A 20,552-nucleotide genomic window follows, 5' to 3' on the forward strand; every position below is an offset into this window, starting at 1 on the left:
CTGTCTTTGGCTCCAGTCCCAGTGCTGATTGAGAAGTTCTCCTTCCCCAAGTCATCCAGGCAGGAGAAGATCCTTCCTCCAAGTCCTAGAACCCTCTGCCCTGCAGAGAGCTCAGCCTCCTTCCAGGTCCAGCCCTATTCACTCTGCAAAGCCAGGTGTGGTGTGGCCAGTGGCCCTGCTCTGCCTGCCCTCCCCCTCCCCCCAGGGAAATTCTTTTGGAAGTCCCTCTCCTGCAGGTGTAAGCTCAGCCACACAGATGGTGGTTGGTGGGTTTTCATCTTCCATGGTAAAGTCCTGGCATAGCAAGCCCTTGGGGTAAGTTTGTGTGAAAGTATATAAAAGGTCAGCCACTGGTGGCTCATGCCTGTAATCCTAGCTACTCAAGAGGCTGAGATCTGAGGATTGAAGTTTAAAGCCAGCCCCGGCAGGAAAGTCTATGAGACTCTTTATTTCCAATTAACCACTAGAAAATAGGAAGTGGCGCTGTGGCTCAAAATGGTAGAGTGCTAGCCTTGAGTGAATGAGCTCAGGGACAGTGTCTTAGGCCCTGAGTTCAAGCCCCACAACTGACAAAAAAAAAAAAAAAAAAGGAAGAATATAAAGGGCAGGCTGAGCACGGATGCTAATCTCTGAGCCGTGGAGTCCTCAGTCCATTCATAAGGACAAAGATCTCCACCTGCTGCTAGTCGGTGTTCAGGGTGGTTATTGACTGAGCCTGCTGGTCTATTTGCAGTTGAGAATTGACTGCCTTGGGTTATTTCAGACTCCTCTCAGAGCTGATGGCCCAGGCATCTCCCCTACCTGCTCTGTCTTCTCTCTATAGATCGGTTGGCTGAATCAGCTGTCAGTCACTCTGTCACCAGGTGATTGAGGGAGGGGCCAGGCAGGCTGCAGAGGTCCTTTCCCTGCCTTGTCCCCCCTCAGAGTCAGGTGTTCAAAAATGCCAGGAGGATAGTTTGTAAGTTCCCTCTGTCATCTTTGAGCTGTCACTGATTGGAACAGTGCTGATGGAGAGGGCATTAATCCCTGTAGCTGCATTGGAACATGTCCTGTGCTGGTCTCACAGAGCCATTTTCCATACTAGAAGTGGTTGATCATAGCAGCAAGATCCTGGGAATGAACTCTGAGCTTCATGCTTGCTAGGCAGGTGATTTACCATTTGAGTCATGCCCCCAGCCCCTTTTTTCCATTGGTTATTTTCAAAGTAGGGTCTCTACACCCAGTCTGGCCTGTCTGAGACCCTCCTGCTTACTTTTCCTAGTATCTCCGGGGATGACAGTAACACCATTGTTGAGTTGGAGGGTCTCTTGAATTTATTTATTTAATTTTTGGAGGGTTGGTTGTGGGGCGTGAACTCTGCGCCTAGGCATTGTGCCTGAGCTCTTCAGCCCAAGGCGAGCACTCTACCATTTGAGCCACAGTGCCACTTCTGGTTTTTCTGGTGGTTTATTGGAGATTAGAGTCTTACAGACTTTTCTGCCTGGGCTGGCTTTGAACTGCGATTCTCAGATCTCAGCCTCCTGAGTAGCTAGGATGACAGGCGTGAGCCACCAGCGCCCAGCTGCCTCCGTGCCTCATTTTGTTTGTTTGTGACCTTCCTCTGTGTCCTGCAGAGAGAGGCGGGGCTCACTCATGATGGTCTCTGTGACACGTGCACTTGTCCCCTATGTAATTTCCAGGTCTGTGCTGTGAGCACCAATTGCCCACACAACCCCAAATTTCAGTTTCTGCAGGTCCACAAAAGACGGGGCAGAAATTGTATGGATTTTACTCTGCTTTCTTCTAGGAAACCTTCCTTCAGTTATTCAGATGATCTAAAAAGCACGGTGGCAGTTTGGGTTCGGAGGGGTCAAATGACCTTGCCAGGGTCACAAAGTCAGCAGAACCGAAGCCTAGGACATCTGTCTTCCGCACCAGTCCCCCTTAAAGCGCCCGCCTGTGTGTGTTGCTATTCCCACTCCCCAGTCCTTGTATTCAGATCATGATCGCCTCCTCCAGGAAGCTGCCCTAGACTGCAGCCGCCTTGACTGCTCTCACCAGGTTCTCGGCATCCACACCGCTGTGTCGTGTGCCAGCCAGGAAAGAACTAAGACATGGCATGGGGCAGTCACAGTGGGAAACAGTGATAAAGTCCGTCTCTCGGAAGGGCCTGCAGCCCAGAGGAAAGATGGCGAAGGCAGAGAGAACCAAAAGTGGAGTCATCCACTCATCATTTCCTAATGGAGAATGGGGAGGCAAAATTCCAAGCGCCCTCTTGGTAGGTTCCTGTGCTGTGAACTGTGTTCCTAGGGCTTGAAGAGAGCAACCCGGCCAGGAAGGATGGAGAAGCTCAGAGCTCTGGGATCTCAGAGGCTCTTCCCAGGACTAAGAGTCAGCATGAGGCCCAGGAAGGAAGGGAGGGAGAGAGGGAGGGAGGAAGGGAAGAACCGCCAGACTTGGAAGCTAGGGGCCAGGCGGGCTGCAGAACACGGCTGTGTGGTTACTGGATTGGAAAATACTCACCCGCTTTGTTGAGGAGACTAATCAGAAAGCATTTAGAATGACAACATGGCTTAAAAGAGAAGCGTGTGCCGCGAGGAGCCCCCATCCTGGAGAAATGCCCTTGGCCTCTGCTTCCTTGGTGGAGAAAAGCTGGGAGGAAAACCCCCCAGAGGATCTGAGTTAAGGCTTCTTGGCAGACCCCCTAAGACCCCGGAGGAAGGCAAGTCTAGACCATGAGCCAAGGAAGGCGTTTGGGAAGTTGTATAGCCAAGCTTCTAAATGGTGCTGCAGTCAGAAAAGGGAAAGTCTTTTGATTTTTTTGTTCCTCAAAGAAGCCGCGGTGGTCTGGCTGATCAGGGTGTCACCTCTTCTGAATTGTAAACAAACAAGTCTGGCCAAGACCCCAGCCAGCATCAACTTCCTCTCCCCTTGTCTCAGTCAAAGGATGCCTTAGGCCAGGGGATCAGGGAGGAGTCTGACGCTGGAGAATGCCGGCCATGGCCTCTGTGTGTGTGTGTGTGTGTGTGTAGGGAATACTGGGACTTGAACTCAGAGCCTAGCCTAGGCACAGTCCCTTACCTTTTTCTGCTCAAGGCTGGTGCAAGTTTCAAGGTCCTAGAATGGAAGGTTGTAGTCTAGTGTGGCCACGCCCACTCATTTAGATGTCGCCTCTGGGCCCCTTTATGACACTGAAACTACACAGTCCACAAAGCCGACACTATTCACTGCGTCTATCTGGCTAAGTGTGCAAGCACTGCGTCCCCCACCCCCTGCCAGAAGGTCTCAGCAAGGAGCATAGAAAACTGGATTCTGCCCCTTGGTCTGTGTCCAATGTGAAGGACCTGGGTATCAAGTGACCTGCAACAAGTCTCATTTGCCTGGCTTGGCATTCCCATTCCATGAGTGTTTATTGACCATCTGCTAGGTTGCAGAGTCATGGAGTATGCAAGATGGGTTGGCTGCCAGCCCTGCCTCTGGGTAAGTGGATAGCCTTGAGCAAGCAAGCTGAAGGATAATGCCAAGGCCCTGAGTTCAAGCCCCTATACTACATCAAACATTAAAAAAAAAAAAAAAGTATTAGGAGGTAAACTAGTAGGATGGGGAGGTGGGTTGGTTCAAAGGGAGGAACCAGTTGTAAAGGAATGTGGAATAAGTAAGGAACTAGGGCTGGGAAGGTGGTTTAGTGGTAGAGTGCTTGCCTAGCATCCATGGAGCCCTGGGTTCGATTCCTCAGTACCACATACACAGAAAAGTCTGGAAGTGGCGCTGTGGCTCAAGTGGTAGAATGCTAGCCGTGAGCAAAAAGAAGCTCAGGGGCAGTACCCAGACCCTGAGTTGAAGCCCAGGACTGGCCAATAAAGGGGGAGAGGACTAGTTGCAGACTTGGGAAGCTGGGGTCAGTGTGGACATCTTGAGACTGTGTGGTTTGAGCTGAGAGCTGATGATACTCTATGTACTAGATGAAGAAAGGGTGGGAAAGGGAAGAGCTCTCCTCAGGGGGCAGACAGTATGTGAAAAGGCCCTGTGGCAATAGAGCAGGGCCAGGTCAAGGGATGAGTCCCTGGAAAACACACCTGCTGGGGGCGATGATGTTGAGTTGCTTTGAACGGTAGTGGTGAAGTGGAGGAGGTCGGTGACCCACGGCTCTGAGCTAGCGAAGCCATGGGGGTTGGGGGGGAGGAGGGGGAGAAGGGGGAGTGGATTGGGATGCCAAGGCAGATGGAGGGTACAATTGGAAGGGGTAGGGTCTGCCCGGCCTGTGTCTGCCCCTGACCCAGTGCTTCTCAGATTGGAAGTACACAGGAATCACCTGTGGGTGGGAAGCCTGCTAAAATGCAGACCGATTCTCCCCTGCATAGATCCCAGCCAGAACCTGACATTCTGCTTTCCAGACTACCTTTCCTTTCATTAGAACTCAGTACTTCCCACTGGCTAGACGGGTGCTCTACCACTTCAGCTATGCCTCTAGCCCATTTTGCTTTTGTTCTTTTTCTAACAGGCTCTCAATTTTTGCTAGGACTGAGATGCTCCTGCCCTAGCTAGTGTAACGACCATGCACCACCATGCCACGCTCCTTCCATTGACAGTCTCACAGACTTTTTGCACAGGCTGGCCTCAAATCACAATCCTCCAGTCTGTCTCCCAAGTAGATGGGATAACAGGCCCACTTTTTTTGGGGGTGGAGGGGTCAGTCGTGGGGCTTGAACTCTGGGCCTGGGCACTGCCCCTCAGCTCTTCAGCTCGTGGCGAGTGCTCTACCACTTGAGCCACAGCACCACTTCCAGTTTTTTGTTGGTTAATTGAAGGTAAGAGTCTCATGAACTTTCCTGCCTGGGCTGGCTTTGATCTGTGATCCTCAGATCTCAGCCTCCTGAGTAGCTAGGGTTACAGATGTGAGCCACTGGCACCCGACTGGACCATTTTTTGAGTAGTAGAAGGAATTGGTCCGTCTGCTTCTACAGCTCAGCCCCCACACACCCACCTCCCTCCTGCTTCTGCTCAGAAACCTCCAGTGCCCATTTAGCACTTCAAGTTCCAGGGTCTTCTCCACATATTTCTGCTTAAAATCCATCCTATGGGACTTTTGGATAAAACTCTTTACCCCTTCACCCATGTTTAAGTTTATGTTTACTTTTTTTTTATCATCTATTTGCAGATGTGACTTCCACGGTATTGTAAACATTGATATTTTTAAGTAAAACTATGACATCACTGTTTCGAGTTTACCCAGTGGAATCTAAACACCATAACCATTCCATCCCCAGCTTTTTAAAAATACATGAACACTCTCTTCTGCAATAATCCTTGTCCTTCTCCTTGAAATTTTATTTCTGTCTCATCCTCTCCCAGGGAATTTTGCCCTAATGCAGTAAGTGTGATATATATTTATGCTTAAAATGCTTTCATTTGTGTCCCTACGCTATTTCTCTGTAACAAGTTTACATATATATATGAAACTTTTTAATTTCCTGAAATCATAAAACTATAAGTATTAAAATTTTCTCTAGATTTGAGTTATTAGTATAATTATTAATAGTGTACAGTAGCCGGGTGCTGGTGGCTCACACCTGTAATCCTAGCTACTCAGGAGGCTGAGATCTGAGGATCACTGTTCAAAGCCAGCCCAGGCAGGAAAGTCCATGAGACTCCTATCTCCAATATAAACCACTAGAAAACTGGAAGTGGCGCTGTGGCTCAAGTGGTAGAATGTTTGCCTTAAGCTGAATTCAGAGCACAGGGACAGCACCCAGGCCTAGAGTTCAAGCCTCCAGGACTGACAAAAAAAAGGTATACAGTTGGTCAACAATATAGAGCCTTCTTTAATTTGAATTAATGATTAGTAAATATAAAAAAGGAAGTCATAATGAATCAATGGGAGGAGGGTGGTTCCAGATGGCTTATTTCCTTTTTTTTGTACCAGCGTTGAGGTTTGAACTCAAGGCCTCATGTTTGTTCCATTTGCTTACTCATGTCTAGTGCTCTACCACTTGAGCCATGCCTCCAGTCCTGCTTTTAGCTGTGGGTTGTTTGGAGTTGGAATCTCCAAGACTTTTCTGTCCTTGAACTGTGATCTTTCTGCTCTTGGCCTCCTGAGTAGCTGGGATTACAGGTGTGAGCCACCAGTACCTCAGTGCTAGATGACTTTTTAAAATAAACTTGTATTGAGATACAACATGCACACCTGTGAAGGAGCAGTGTCTGTATTGAATCAGAGAGGGCGGACCATAATGTTATCACCCAGACTAGAAGAAAAATATTGCTTCATGTTTCTTAGTTTTTGTGTGTGTGTATTTGTTTTTTTGTTTTTGTTTTCCTTTTTTTTTTTTTTTTTGTCGGTCGTGGGGCTTGAACTCTGGGCCTGGGTGCTGTCCCTGAGCTCTTCAGCTCAAGGAAAGCACTCTATCACTTGAGCCACAGCACCACTTCCAGTTTTCTGAGTGGTTTATTGGAGGTAAGAGTCTCATGGACTTTCCTGCCCAGGCTGGCTTTGAACCGCAGTCTTCAGACCTCAGCCTCCAGAGAAGCTAGGATTAGAGGCGTGAGCCACTGGCGCCCAGCTTCATGTTTGTTTGTTAGCCAATTCCATGCAAGAACATGATTGGAGGGGCTGGGAAGGTGGCTCAGTGGTAGAGCGCTTGCCTTGTATGCCTGAGGCCCTGGGTTCAATTCCTCAGCACCACATAAGCAAAAAGAAAAAAGCCGGAAGTGGCGCTGTGGCTCAAGTGGTAGAGCACTAGCCTTGAGCTGAAGAGCTGAGGGACAGTGCCCAGGCCCAGAGTTCAGGCCCCACGACCAGACCAAAAAAAAAAAAGAATATGATTGGAAATCCTTTTTGGGGGTGGTAGAGGGGCTGAACTCCTTGCTTTACGTTTGCTAAGAAAGTGATCTTACCACTTGAGCCACATCTATAGCCCTTGGAAGGCTCAGGCCAGTAGGATTACAGTTTAAAGCAACCCAAGCAAAAAACTGTTCAGGAGATCCCATCTCAACTAAGAAAAAAGCTAAGCACAGTGGTGTATACCTGTCATGCCAGCTACTCACGGAACACAAAGAGGAGGATCATGGTTTATGATAGTCCAGGCAAAAAGGCCCGGGAGCCTAGCTCAAGTAATAGAGCACTTGCCTTGCAAGTACAAAGCTCTGCGTTCAAACTCCAGTACCACCAAATACATATATACATACATACTATAGATAATTATTTCTTTTAGAGCTTCCTATTAAGAAAGGAATTGGAAACTTTCCTGTGTTGAGGAAACTTTCCTGTGACTCTATCTCAGCCAATAACTAGACATGCTAGCGTGTGCCTACCATGCTGTCTTGTGGGAAGTGTAAATAGAAGGCTCATGGTTTAGGCTGCCCTGGGCAAAAATAGGAGAAGACTTTCTAATAAATAACTGAAGCCAGGCAGGCGCCATGGCTCACACCTGTAATCCTAGCTACTCTGAAGTCTGAGATCTGAGGAGTGAGGTTTGAAGCCAGCCCAGGCTGGAAAGTCTGTGACACTCTTTTCTCTAATTAACCACCAGAAAACCGGAAGTGGTGCTGTGGCTCAAGTGGTAGAGCACTAGCCTTGAGCTTTTAAAAAGCGGAGCCCAAGGAGAGCACCCAGGCTCCAAGTTCAAGCCCCAGGACTGGCAAGGAAAAGAAAAAGTAGAAAAGATAATGGAAGCAAGAAGGATGGAAAGCATGTCTCAAGCAATCAAATGCCTCCCTAGCACATGTAAGGCCCAGAATTCACCGCCGTACCCCCAGAATAAAGAGTGCACCCACGTCCTGATCATTTCCTAACATGCCTTGCACTTAGTAGGTGCTGAACAGATCAATTGCACGTCTTAAAACTTCATGTCCCCCAGAGGGTGGACAGAAGGGTGGATGGATTCCTCAATGAGCAAAAAATAATAAACCAATGAACTATCAGTTGGAGGATGATCAGGGTCAGAGTTCAAAGGTCCTGTGACAGCCCAGATCTGAGGATTATTTATAGAGACTGAAGCAGATGACCCTGGCTGCTTCTAATCCAGTGGGCTGTTTTGTTTACGTGTGTGTGTGTGTGTGTGTGTGTGTGTGTGTGTGTTTTCACTCAAGGCTGGTATTCTACCACTTGAGCCACAACTTCACTTCTGGCGAAGTTTTCTGCCTGGGTAGGCTTCAAATCACGAGCCTCAGATCTCAGCCTCCTGAGTAGCGAGGCTCCCCGGTGTGAGCCCTCGCCTCCTCGCTCATCTCCACGTCCAAGTAACTGTTCCTTTCCCTTGCATCTTATCTTGCAGGTGTGCACAGCGTCTCCTCGCGGTGGTGCTGTTTGGGGGGTTGCTCGGCCCGGGTGAGGATGTCCCCCTTGCTCTGCACATGAGTGGTCCAGGCCGACGGGAGCCCCTGCCTCCGACCCCCCTCGCAGACATGTCCGCCGTGGAGTAGTGTGGACACTTCCACTCAGCTTCTCAGGGTTTCCATCTTTTGGGGGGGGGCATTTTCTTCAGTTACTTTTTAAAATTTCTTTATGGTTTTGTGGCTGGACGTCCACCACCAAGGCAGACACTATGGGGGACCAGCAACTGTACAAGACCAACCACGTGGCCCACAGTGGTGAGAACCTTTTCTACCAACAGCCACCCCTGGGTGTCCACGGTGGGCTGAACAACAGCTATGGGAGTACAGTGGCCGGGGGTGGCATGGATGGCCCCCAGGTCTCCCCCATCTCCCCCCACTTCCCTCAAGATACTCGTGATGGTCTGAGCTTACCCATTGGCTCCAAAAACCTTGGCCAAATGGATACGTCGAGGCAGGCGGGCTGGGGCGGCCACGCCGGAACCGGAAACCACGTCCAACTGCGTGGCAACTTGACCAACTCGAATATGATGTGGGGGGCGCCGGCCCAGGTGGAGCCCACCGACGCCTACCAATACACCTACGCCCAGGCCAGCGAGATCCGGACCCAGAAGCTCACCAGCGGTGTCTTGCACAAGCTGGATTCCTTCACCCAGGTGTTTGCCAACCAGAACCTGCGAATTCAGGTCAACAACATGGCGCAGGTGCTGCACACGCAGTCAGCGGTGATGGATGGGGCTCCCGACAGTGCCCTGCACCAGCTGCTGTCCCAGAAACCCCTGGAGCCCCCCACCTCCGCTCTTCCCTCCCGCTACCAGCCGGCCGGCCAGCAGCCCCACCCCGGCTTCCCAGGTGGGCTGTCCAAACCAGCCCTGCAGGTGGGGCAGCACGCCAGCCAAGGCCACCTGTATTATGACTACCAGCAGCCTCTGCCTCCCATGCCCCTGCAGGGAGGCCAGCCTCTGCAGGCCCCACAGGTGCTGGCCCAGCATCTGCCCCAGGTGCAGCAGCACCAGTACTTTCCACAGCAGCAAGCTGGGCAGCAGCGGGTCTCCATGCAAGAAATGCAGCAGCAGCCCCCGCAGCCGCCACAGATCCGCCCTCCCCAGCCTCAGCAGCAGCAGCAGACACCCGTGCACCTGCAGGCGCGGCAGGGCCCCATGCAGATACCTCAGTATTACCAAGCCCAGCCCATGATGCAGCAGCACTTGCAGGAGCAGCCGCCGCCGCCCGTGCACCTGCAGCCCCCGTCATATCACAGAGACCCTCACCAATACACCCCCGAGCAGGCGCACGCCGTCCAGCTGATCCAGCTGGGCTCCATGCCTCAGTACTACTACCAGGAGCCCCAGCAGTCCTACAGCCACGCCCTCTACCAGCACAGCCACGCAACCCAGCCCCAGCAGCCACGGGAGGACAGTCAGCTGAAAGCCTATTCGATCGATAGGCAGACCCCAGCCATGCTCAGTTCCCACGGGGACCTGGGCCCCCCGGAGACAGGAATGGGAGATCCGGCGAGCTCGGACCTGAGTCGGGTCAGCAGTGCCCTCCCCCATCGGCCACTCCTGTCCCCCAGTGGAGTCCACCTCAACAACATGGGGTCTCAGCCTCAGCAGCCATCGCCCAGTGCCATGTGGCCCCAGGTATCTCATGGGACACTTCTGCCCTCGTCCCTGTGGGAGACAGGATCCAGCAGGGCTGAGGCTCTGCCTTGCCCAATCCTCTCGCCAGCCTTCAGGCTTTCTGGGTTTGGTGCAGTCTACAAAACATAAACCTACATGCACCAAGCACTATGGCAGGCTTTGGGATGCAAAATTAATTTGATTCCGTCCTTTACCCAGAGAGCTTATAATCCCACTAAGGAGATGTGGCCAAAATACTGCATTATTGGGGCTGGGAAGGTGGCTCAGTGGTAGAGTGCTTGCCTCGCATGCATGAGGCCCTGGGTTCGATTCCTCAGCACCACATAAGCAGAAAAAGCTAGAAGTGGCGCTGTGGCTCAAATGGTAGAGTACTAGCCTTGAGCTGAAGAGCTAAGGGACAGCGCCCAGGCCCAGAGTTCAGGCCCCACGACTGACAAAAAAAAAATACTGTATTATGTCCTAAATGAGTCATGTAATAATCATCTTGAGTCAGGTGCTAGGGTACTGTCCCCTGGTACTTATACTCACACACACATACACATCTTGAATCTGTGTCCTTGGGGTATTGTCTGTGAAGTTGATCTTCCTGTGCAAGTATTAGGACACAATTCCTCAAAGTTTATCATATAGAACAATCGTTTTGCAGAATGTTAATAGACAGTGTTGGAGAAGCTATGGGCTCTCTAGATAAATTCGAAGTTTCTTAAAGTGAACTGGAGCCAAGCACCAGTGGCTCACACCTGTCATCCTTAGCTACTCAGGAGACTGAGATCTGAGGATCACAGTTCGAAGCCAGCCAGGTCAGGAAAATCTGTGAGACTCTAATTAAGTACCCCAAAAAAACTGGAAGAGGAGCTGTGAGTCAAGTGGTACAGCGAGCTCTAGCTTGAGCAGAAAAGCTCAGGGACAGCGCCCAGGCCCTGAGTTCAAGCACCAACACTGGCACTACCAATGACAAAAAAAAAAAAAAAAAAGTGAGCCATGTTTTCCTACTGCAGGGTTCTCCTGTGACACAGCAGTGCGCAGCATGACTCTTTCAAAGAGGATGCTACATACAGTCGTGGAGATGAAAACCTGGCAAAGGGGCTGGGAAGGTGGCTCAGTGGTAGAGCGCTTGCCTTGCATGCATGAGGCCCTGGGTTCAATTCCCCAGCACCACATAAGCAAAAAGAAAAAAAGCCAGAAGTGGCGCTGCGGCTCAAGTGATAGAGTGCTAGCCTTGAGCTGAAGAGCTGAGGGACAGCGTCCAGGCCCAGAGTTCAGGCCCCACAACTGGACCCAAAAAAAAAAAAAAGAAAGAAAACCTGGCAAAAAATAAAAATAAAATGGTCTGGTAGGATAGGAGACAATATGGAGTGGTAGAGGCCGAGTTAGACCTGGAAAGCAAGCACTCTGTGTCATTCAGAGTTTTAAAAAACAGTCTACCGGGGGTGGGAAGAAGGGCTCAGTAGGTGGAGCGCTAGCCAGGGGCAAAAGCATCAGGTACCAAGTTTGAGTCCTCATCTTGGATGAAAAAAGAAATTTTTTTAAGTCTACCAAATTAAATATGTCTACAGGCCAGACTGAGCCCTGGGACTGTAGTTACTGATTGTTTCCCTCCTTCCTTCCTTCCTTCCTTCCTTCCTTCCCTTTCCTTCCTTCCTTCCTTCCTTCCCTTTCCTTCCTTCCTTCCTTCCCTTTCCTTCCTTCCTTCCTTCCTTCCTTCCTTCCTTCCTTCCTTCCTCCTTCTTCCCTCCCTCCCTCTCCTCTCTCCCTCCTTTCTTCCTTCTTTCTTTCTTTTTCTTTATTTCTGTGCCACCCCTGAGACTGGAACTCAAGGCCTGAGCTCCTTTTGTTCAAGGCTAGTGCTCTACCACTTGAGCCACAGCTCCATTTCTAGCTTTTTCGGTACTTTAGTGGAGATAAGAATTTCACAGACTTCCCCGTCCAGGTGCTTCAAACTGGCATCCTCAGGTCTCAGCCTCCTGAGTAGATAGGATTACAGGTGTGAGCCACGGATGCCTGACTATAGTTATTAATTTTTGATTAGTTCCTCCAAAGTATTTTGACCATAAAAGAACCTCCTGTGTGCGGGACGCTGTTCCTACCTTAGTATATTCCAACTGTTGCATTTATTTGATGGCAAGGACTTTAGAAGAAGGGACCCCAGATTGGAACTAGTTGAGTGGAGAGAAATCTCTAATGGAGGTTGAAGGTCATCGGTGAACTTGCCTTGCCACCTTGTTTGCCTGGGCCCACACCCAGTAGTGAGAGCCTGGAGTGAGTGTCAAGGCTGTGAAGGGAGGAATTCCAGAGGTCTAGCAAGATTCTGTGCCACTCATGTTTCTGCTCCATGCTTCTAGGGGGACAGAGAGCCCGTCTGGGTGGAATAGGCGTACTGAGTCAAGGAGGAGGATGGCAGGAGTTGGTGTCTTCAGGTGTGGAGCCTGTCCTTAGTCAGAGAGAAATTAAGAGAAAGAAATGAGGCCTGAAAGAGAGGCCAGAGAGGACATGAGCAAGATCATCGTGAGCAGGAAAGTTCTAGAAGGATAGATCCCCGGGTTCTTACCACTTGAGAATGATTCTCCCCCTTCACATGTACTTTTCTCTTTCTTGTTTCCTTTGGTGTCCCCATTAGATGCACCTGCCTGATGGGAGAGCCCAGCCGGGGTCCCCGGAGTCAAGGTAGGAAGAACGGGGTGGGGTGGGGGAGGGGAAGGGGTTCCTGGGTTGTCTTTCACGGCTCATTTCTAAAGTCAATTTCTGAAACACAGCAGCCATGTTGGGGAATACCTGCCACGGTCTATGACCACGTGTGGTAAAATAAGGCCGAGAGGCAGCATAATGGCGGGTGGCCGTGGATCATTGAAAGACATGAGCGCAGTGAGGCTCAGGGAGCTTACACTTATACATCACGTGAGGAGTCATGGGGAAATGCCATGTTCTTTCCATTTTTATTCAGCCCGTGAGCATTGATTGAACACTTACCATGTGCCAGGTACAGAGCTAGGCTTTGGAATGAACCCAGTGCCTGGTCGCGGTTGCTAGCTGGTCACTAGTGGCTCATGCCTGTAATCCTCGTTCCTCAGAAGGCTAAGATCTTGAGTATCTCAGTTCGAACCAGGTCCAGGTAGAAAAGTCCAGGAGGCTCTCATCTCCAGTTAATCAGCAAAAAGCTAGAAGTGGCGCTGTGGCTCAAATAACTGAGTAGAGCACCATCCTTGAGCCAAAAAGACCAAAGGGAAGCTTGACACTCTCAGTGTAAGCCCCAGTGCCAGCTAAAAAAAATCCCTTTCTCACCTCTGAACCTTGAGTTTGTTATTGTTGTTGTTGCAAGCACTGAGATTGGAACACGGGGCTTTGAATGTGGTAGGCAGGCATTCTACTACTAGGATGATATACCCAGTCTGGAGCCTTGGGGTTTTTTGTTTGTTTGTTTTTGCCAGTCCGGGGACTTGAATTCAGGGCCAGGGCACTGTCCCTGAGCTTCTTTTGCTCAAGGCTAGCACTCTACCACTTGAGCCACAGCACCACTTCTGGCTTTTTTCTGTGTATGTGGTACTGAGGAATTGAACCCAGGGCTTCATGCGTGCGAGGCAAACACTCTACCACTCAGCTACATTCCCAGCCCCCGAGCCTTAGTTTTCATCTGCAAACTGAGCTTAGTTTTCTAGAAGGTATGGAAGAAGGGTTACAGACAAAGGAGAAATAAGAGGTGTGCGTGTGCGATCTGATGGTCGGTACTGTTGCTCCTTCCTTAACTAACCGTGTGTGCTCTCCTTGTGGTCCTACCCCGGGGCAGTGGCCAGCCCAGAGGAGTGTTGGGAGAGCCGTTGGATGCCAAGAACAAATTGACCTGCTCCATCTGCCTGAAGGAGTTCAAGAGCCTCCCTGCCCTCAACGGCCACATGCGGTCCCACGGGGGAATGAGGGCCTCCCCGAGCCTCAAACAGGTTAGCAGAAGCCAGGCTCCTGTTCTTCTAGGCCATGTGCTGCTTGCTTTGCTTTGCCGCTGTCAGACACTGTGTGAGACAGAGGGATTGGAGGCTGCATGTGGACACAGGAGTGTCTAGTGCTCCCCACACCACAAAGCCTGAGTCTGGACGCTGTTAGCCAGATGGGCCCCAAGCTCCCATCTCTCCTCCTGGCTTTATCAGAAATGACACTGCTTAAGAGATCCTTCTAGGGAATTCCCTAGAATTCGCCCAACCTGCTGGAGAAGACAGCAAAAGAAAACCCGTAACTGTAGTGTTCCTTTGAATGTGTGCTGCTTTGAAGCACCCAATCCCATGGCTACGTGGGCCTCCAAAAGTTAGTAGTCAGAACCGGATGCTGGTGGCTTATCCCTATAATCCTAGCTACTCAGAAGGCTGAGGTGTGAAGACTACGGTTTGAAGCCAGCCTGAATAAGAAAGTCCATGAGACTTTATCTCTAGTGAATCATCAGAAATCCAGAAGTGGAGCTGTGCTCAAAGTAGTAGAATGGCCAGGCTTGAGCAAAAACTCTCAGAACCAGTGCCCAGGCCCTGAGTTCAAGCCCCAGTACCAGCACAGACACGTGCACGTGTGTGTGTGTGCGCGTGTGTGCACACACAGCATCAGTGGTCAGTGTAGCCATCAGTCCCGCAGTCATCATTTTCAGCCCACCGGTGCAGTGGTGGGCTAGCATCCAAAGATCCTAGAACACCTTCTGTATTTTCTGGGTGACAAACCATCTATGCATTTCTGAGTTCGACCAAAGCATTTCCCTAGAACCCTTTGAATAATGCTGATTTCATGGGATTTATTCTCAATTAATCAACATTTTGGACTACCTAGATCTCGCTGTCTCCTGGCCATACCAGCTTAAAGAGCTATGACTTGAGTTTTTTCCTTAAATAGCATGTTTTATGCCAGGCATGATGACGTGTGCCCATAAATCCCAGCGCTCTGGAGGCTGAGGCTGGAGGATCGAGAGCCTGAGGCCATTCTGGGCTACACAACAAAACTGTTGCTCCGAACCACACCAGTAGCATGATTTTTCATTTTCAACGTGGTTTCCTAGCCTCGGTAACAATCAACTCGGGCCTATAGGGTTAAAGACTCCTGTGTAAGAGCACACATTGTATTTCATTCTTCATTGAAGACAAATCCCAATCCTTTCCTTTATAGGCAGTGAAAACCCATGCTCAGTGTTTTATTGTGATAGCATGTCCACGTTGTAGTAGGATGTCTGGCTTGGTCGGCCAGCCAGGCATTGCTCCACCAAGGGCCCCAGGGCTGCTGGGAAGATTGCCACCCAGCATTGGTCCTCAGTCACCCAGGCCCTGGGTCCTAGAACTATTCAGGGAGAGCTGCTGCCAGCTCAAACCCAGGATCAAAGCCTTTATCCTCTGTGTAGGAGGAAGGAGAGAAGGTCCAGCCACCGCTGCCGCCTCCGCCTCCACCGCCACTGCCGCCTCCGCCACCGCAGCTCCCTCCTGAGGCCGAAAGCCTCACGCCCATGGTCATGCCCGTGTCTGTCCCTGTCAAGCTTCTCCCGCCCAAGCCCGGCCCGCAGGGCTTCACCACCGGCGGCGCCGCCACCCCCCTCTGCCAGAGACAAGCCAGCCAGCTCGACGGCGGACGAACAGATGCCCGTGCTCGTGAGGATGGCGCTGTCGCCGCCCCGCTCGCCCCCTGGGGCTGCCCCCTGCGTGCCCACTGTGAGTTGCTGCTCTGTCTCTCCTGGGGACATCTCTTTGCTTTCTTTGGAGATGGGGACAGTTCTTCCCATGTCCATGGTCCGAGTTCGGACATGTCTAGGCCTCCATTGTCTTATGAGTGCCCGTCTCCCATTCACCTGAGCCATGGGCTCCTTTCTGTGAGTCAGGGTGATGCCAGAGGTGATAAGTCAGCACACTGCCAAAGATACAGCCCCATCCAGTTACTCAACTATGGAACTATAGCCGGGCACTGGTGGCTCACACCTGTAATCCTAGCTGCTCAGGAGGCTGAGATCTGAGGATCGAGTTTCAGAATTAGCCTGGGCAGGAAAATCTGTAAAACTCTTATCTCCAACTAACCATCAAAAAGCCAGAAGTGAAGTTGTGGCTCAAGTGGTAGAGCACTAGTCTTGAGCACAAAAGCTCAGAGACAATGTCCAGGGGCCTGAGTTGAAGCCCCAGGACTGGCACACAAAAACAAACAAATGAAAAATATGGAAGTACTTCTGCCCAAGATAATAAACAGTTGCCTGGCTCTCCCTAGAACCTCCAAATTCAGCCACACCGTGAGGCCACATCCTTTCTGATGATTGTCAGCCTTACAAGATAATAATAATCTGGAGAACGTAATTCATTAAACTTCCCAGAAAATTCCACTGGGAGCCCACCATCCCCAGCCTGAGGAAAGCAAAGTGATTGGCGTTCGTCACCATTCCACTCTTCTGGTTCTCAAATCCCTTCTCTTCTCTCTCCCTCTTCCCACCCTGGGGAATTTGTCACTCGTGGCTAGCTCTATCAGACCTGTCCGTGTCCTCAGAATAGGGTGTTAAGTCCTCTTTGTCCTTAGAGAATAAATAACTACTGGGAATGCTAGCGGCTTGAAGATCGGGTTGAGCAGGATGGATGTAAGGAAAATAATAAGTCTAGAGCTGGGCACTGGTGGTTCAGAGTCCCATTCTGCGTGGTTTCTGTGGCCCAGGTTATCCAGAGCCTTTCTTGAAGGCTCTGAGTTAGGGCTCCTGGTTAGAGCAGGAGTAACAGGACAGAAGGGGAGGAGAGCGCAGCTGGGTGCCGGTGATTTATAATCCTAGCTCCTTGGGAGGCTATGGTCTGAGGACTGTGGTTTGAGGCCAGGGAAGTCCATGAGGTTGATCTTCAATTCATCATTTAAAAAAAAAAAAAAGCAGTTAGGGGAGCTGTGGCTCCCGCAATCGAGCTTCCAGGCTCTGTGGAGTGGAGCCCGGAGCTGAGGGTCCCACCGTGGCAGGCCGTTTCCTGGAGTCAGCTGGTCAGGGGACTGTGGTCAGCTTTGCCATCACCCCATTGCTAGAGCTGCCCTGCTCCCAGTGCCTCCTCCCCATACCCCATGCCAGCCCCCCTCTTCTCTGGACTGATGCTGGCACACGCCCCTGGTCTGTTTCTGTGTGGCTTTGGCGTGCCCAGCTTCTCTATTTACACGCATCTGTTTACTTATTTGTATCTGTGTCCATGTGGGCAGAGTTTCCTGTCAGGCAAGAGTTTCCTTACCGGCCTGGCGGCCATGGCTGATAAGAGGCCCAGGGGAGGCAGAGAAGGAGGAAGAGAAGGGAGAGGGAGAGAAAGAAGAGGAGGAAGGGGGAGGAAGGGAAGGAGGAAGGCCTGTACCAGTGGCTCAGGTCTGTCATCCTAGCTACTCAGGAGGCTGAGATCTGAGGATCACAGTTCAAAGCCAGCCCGGGCAAGAATGTCCATGAGACTCTTATCTCCAATGAACCACCAAAAACCAGAAGTGGTGCTGTGGCTCAAGTGGTAGAGCACTCGCCTTGAGCTGAAGAACTCAGAGTTCAAGCCCCATAATCGACAAAAATAAAGAAAGAAAGTGGAAGAGGAGAAAGTGGAGGAAGAAGAGGAGGGGGAGGAGGGTACCCTGAGAAGGGAGGGAAGGAGGAGGAGGAGCACTGAGCAGCAGAGGAGGCCAGCCAGGAAGAGGGAGGCCGGCGCTGGAGGCCGCAGCGGCTGGCGGCCCGGTGGGCCACGAGGAGGCCCAGGCCTCTTCCTGTCTGGGCCCCGTCCCGAGCAGTCCTCGCGTCCCCTTCTCGGGACACGGGCTTTCTGTCCCCAGTCCGCCCAGCCGGACCCGGCCCGACGGGCCCCCGTCCCCCGGCGTCCTCCCTCGGCCCGGCCACCGGAAGTGGGGCGTCCGGCGGGCCTGGGGTCCCCCGTTTGACTCCTCACCCCCCCCCCCCCCCGCAGGACCTCGCCCGGAAGCCGCAGCCCAGCGCCGCCAAGGCCGAGGAGCCCCTCCGAGCCGCCCCGGACAAGAAGCGGTTCCGCCACCGGCCCGAGCCCCTGTTCATCCCGCCGCCGCCCGCCCCGTCGGGCGCCACGCTGTACCAGAGCCAGCTGCGCTCCCCGCGGGCGCTGGGGGACCCCCTGCTCCCCGACCACGCCCGCGAGCCGCCGCCCTACACGCCGCCGCCCATGCTCAGCCCCGTGCGCCAGGGCTCCGGGCTCTTCAGCAGCGTCCTGGCCGCGGGCCACGGCGCGGGCGCCCACCCGCCGCTGCCGCTCACGCCGCTCACGCCCACGCCGCGCGTGCTGCTCTGCCGCTCCAGTGAGTCCGCCGCCCCACGCCGGGTGCCCCCGTGCTGCCGCGCCACAGCCGTGGAGACAGTGCGCCATCACTTGCAGGCCTTGACCTCCGGGGGGGGGGGGGGCGCAGGCTCCATGTAGAGCGCCTGCCTGGCATGCGGGAGGCCCCGGGTTCGATTCCTCAGCACCCCACAAGCAGAACGAGCCGGACGTGGTGCTGTGTGGCTCAAGTGGTAGAGCGCCAGCCTCGAGCTGAAGAGCTGAGGGACAGCGCCCGGGCCCAGAGTTCAGGCCCCACGACCGGCAAAAGAAAATAAAATCATGGGGAGAAAAGAAAGAACCAAGCCTTTAGGGTTTAGAGGCATGGCTGGTTTAGAGAGTTAGCTGATGAGCAAAAGCATCCGTTGACAATTTCTAGTCGCAATCTGAAAGCCAGCCAGAGGAAGGAAAGTTCATGAGACTCTTAAATCCAAAGAACCACCGGAAAACTGGAAGTGGTGCTGTGGTTCAGAGAGGTAGGGGGCACTAGCCTTGAGCCAAAGAGCTCAGGGACAGTGCCCAGGCCCCACGTTCAATAAAACCAGAATGCTTTTCTGGAGCAAGAATAATTGCCTTGAAATCATATTACTTAGTGTGCATAATGAAGCCAGGATCTTGGTGTTCCTCAACTCATGTGAACAAATGAGCGGCGCTCAGCCATTTAGCCCTATCCTATTTACCCAGCTCTGCAGAGGCCGCCAGTGGTCGTATGAGTGGCTTGTTGTATGGGTTAGCCAACCCTTTCCCTATCGGCTAGTGACCTCTGTTCTTTCTGTTTCAGACAGCATTGATGGCAGCAGTGTGACCATCACCCCAGGCCCTGGAGAACAGACTGTGGATGTTGAACCGTAAGCAAAAGCCATTTGTTCTTGAGAATAGAAGCTCTGCTGAGGAAAGAGATCAGGAGCTTTGAGAAGTCAGTATTTAAGAAGTCAGTAGCTACTGAGAGAGTGGATAAACTGTCATCTTAGCTATTCAGGAGGCCGAGATTTGAGGGTCATGGTTTGGAGCCAGCCAGGACAGGAAATTCTGAGACTCTGATCTCTAATTAAATTAACCACCAAAAAGCTGGAAGTGAAGCTGTGGCTCAAGTGAAAGAGAGGCTAGCCTTGATTAAGACTAGGTTATAGCTAAAGACACATAATGTATTATGGAAGAGAAAAGTAGTTCTTTTCCAGATAAGCCCAGAAAAAGGCTAACTGATAGAGTGCCAGAGAGATGATAGATAGATAGTATAACTGATTTCTTACACTATTTTGTTGGTTATCTATATCAAGTTAACCTTTCTAGACTGGGACTCCTATTAAATAGAAGTAATTATTACTGCTTTGTTTCTACCCTAGATTTGGGGAAGGTTCAGGTAGGAAGGTTTGGATGTGAGGGTCATCTCGCTACAACATCTCCTATGCTATTGACCAACGTTGCAAATGGGCCTGAGAGGGATGGCAAAAGTCATTCTTTTATTATATTTGTCCCTTTTCTTTCTAGTTTACTGGGTCCCTTGACCATGTTCTGGCCAGCTCTTCCACTCCAGTTACAGGAAGCTGTGAAGCTCAGGCAAACGTTCTTGAGTTTCCCTCAGCCTAGCCCATCAAATTAATGACCACCCTGTTTGTTTGTTTCTTGTCCTTAAAGACGTATCAACATTGGCTTGAGATTCCAAGCAGAGATCCCAGAACTGCGGGACGTCTCTTCCCTCGGCCAAGACACACACAAGGCCACGCTGGTATGGAAGCCCTGGCCAGAGCTGGAAAACCAAGACCTCCACCAACGAGGTATTCACGCAGAGGAGGAGCTGGGCAGCCATGCTGGTTTCTCCCAGAAGGCTGCTAGGTCAAGATCCTTGCTGTGTTTCTTCATGACACGAAGCTCTCTCTGATACAATTTCTCGTCCACAGTGGAGAATCTTCTGAATTTGTGCTGTTCAAGTGCATTGCCGGGTGGCGGAACCAATTCGGAATTTGCTTTGCACTCTCTCTTTGAGGCCAAAGGTGATGTGATGGTAAGAAATCTAGAAAAGGAACCATTGAGCCTCGCACCATGGCTTGTACCTGTAAACCCAGCTTGCTAGGAGGCTGAGATCTGAGGATCACAGTTCAATGCCAGCTAGGATAGAAAAGTCCGTGAGACTCTTATTGCCAATTAACCATGAAAGAGCAAGTGAAGGTGTGGCTTAAGTAGTAGAAAGCCAGCCTTGCGCAAAAGAGCCAAGTGAGAGCATGAGTTTTAGTTCAAGCACCAGTGCTGGATAAGAACTAAAAACAAGGGCTGGGAAGGTGGCTCAGTGGTAGAGCACTTGCCTTGCATGCTTAAGGCCCTGGGTTCG

General features: G+C 51.5%; 1 protein-coding gene across 1 annotated transcript in view; it reads left to right on the plus strand.

Annotated features, from left to right (window-relative positions):
• The window catches only part of Trerf1 (transcriptional regulating factor 1), a 163,919-nt gene that overhangs the window by 113,587 nt on the left and 29,780 nt on the right, over positions 1-20,552 (plus strand). Inside the window, 9 exon segments of the mRNA XM_042671984.1 lie at positions 8,253-9,953; positions 12,571-12,617; positions 13,735-13,885; positions 15,313-15,498; positions 15,500-15,616; positions 17,849-18,209; positions 19,008-19,074; positions 19,862-20,001; positions 20,125-20,228. Of these exon segments, the coding sequence (XP_042527918.1) occupies positions 8,523-9,953; positions 12,571-12,617; positions 13,735-13,885; positions 15,313-15,498; positions 15,500-15,616; positions 17,849-18,209; positions 19,008-19,074; positions 19,862-20,001; positions 20,125-20,228 (2,604 nt within the window). The 5' untranslated portion in view covers positions 8,253-8,522.

Source organism: Dipodomys spectabilis, unplaced genomic scaffold, assembly GCF_019054845.1.
Source record: "Dipodomys spectabilis isolate Male_0828 unplaced genomic scaffold, ASM1905484v1 ptg000669l, whole genome shotgun sequence".
In the NCBI taxonomy this organism is placed as follows: domain Eukaryota; kingdom Metazoa; phylum Chordata; class Mammalia; order Rodentia; family Heteromyidae; genus Dipodomys; species Dipodomys spectabilis.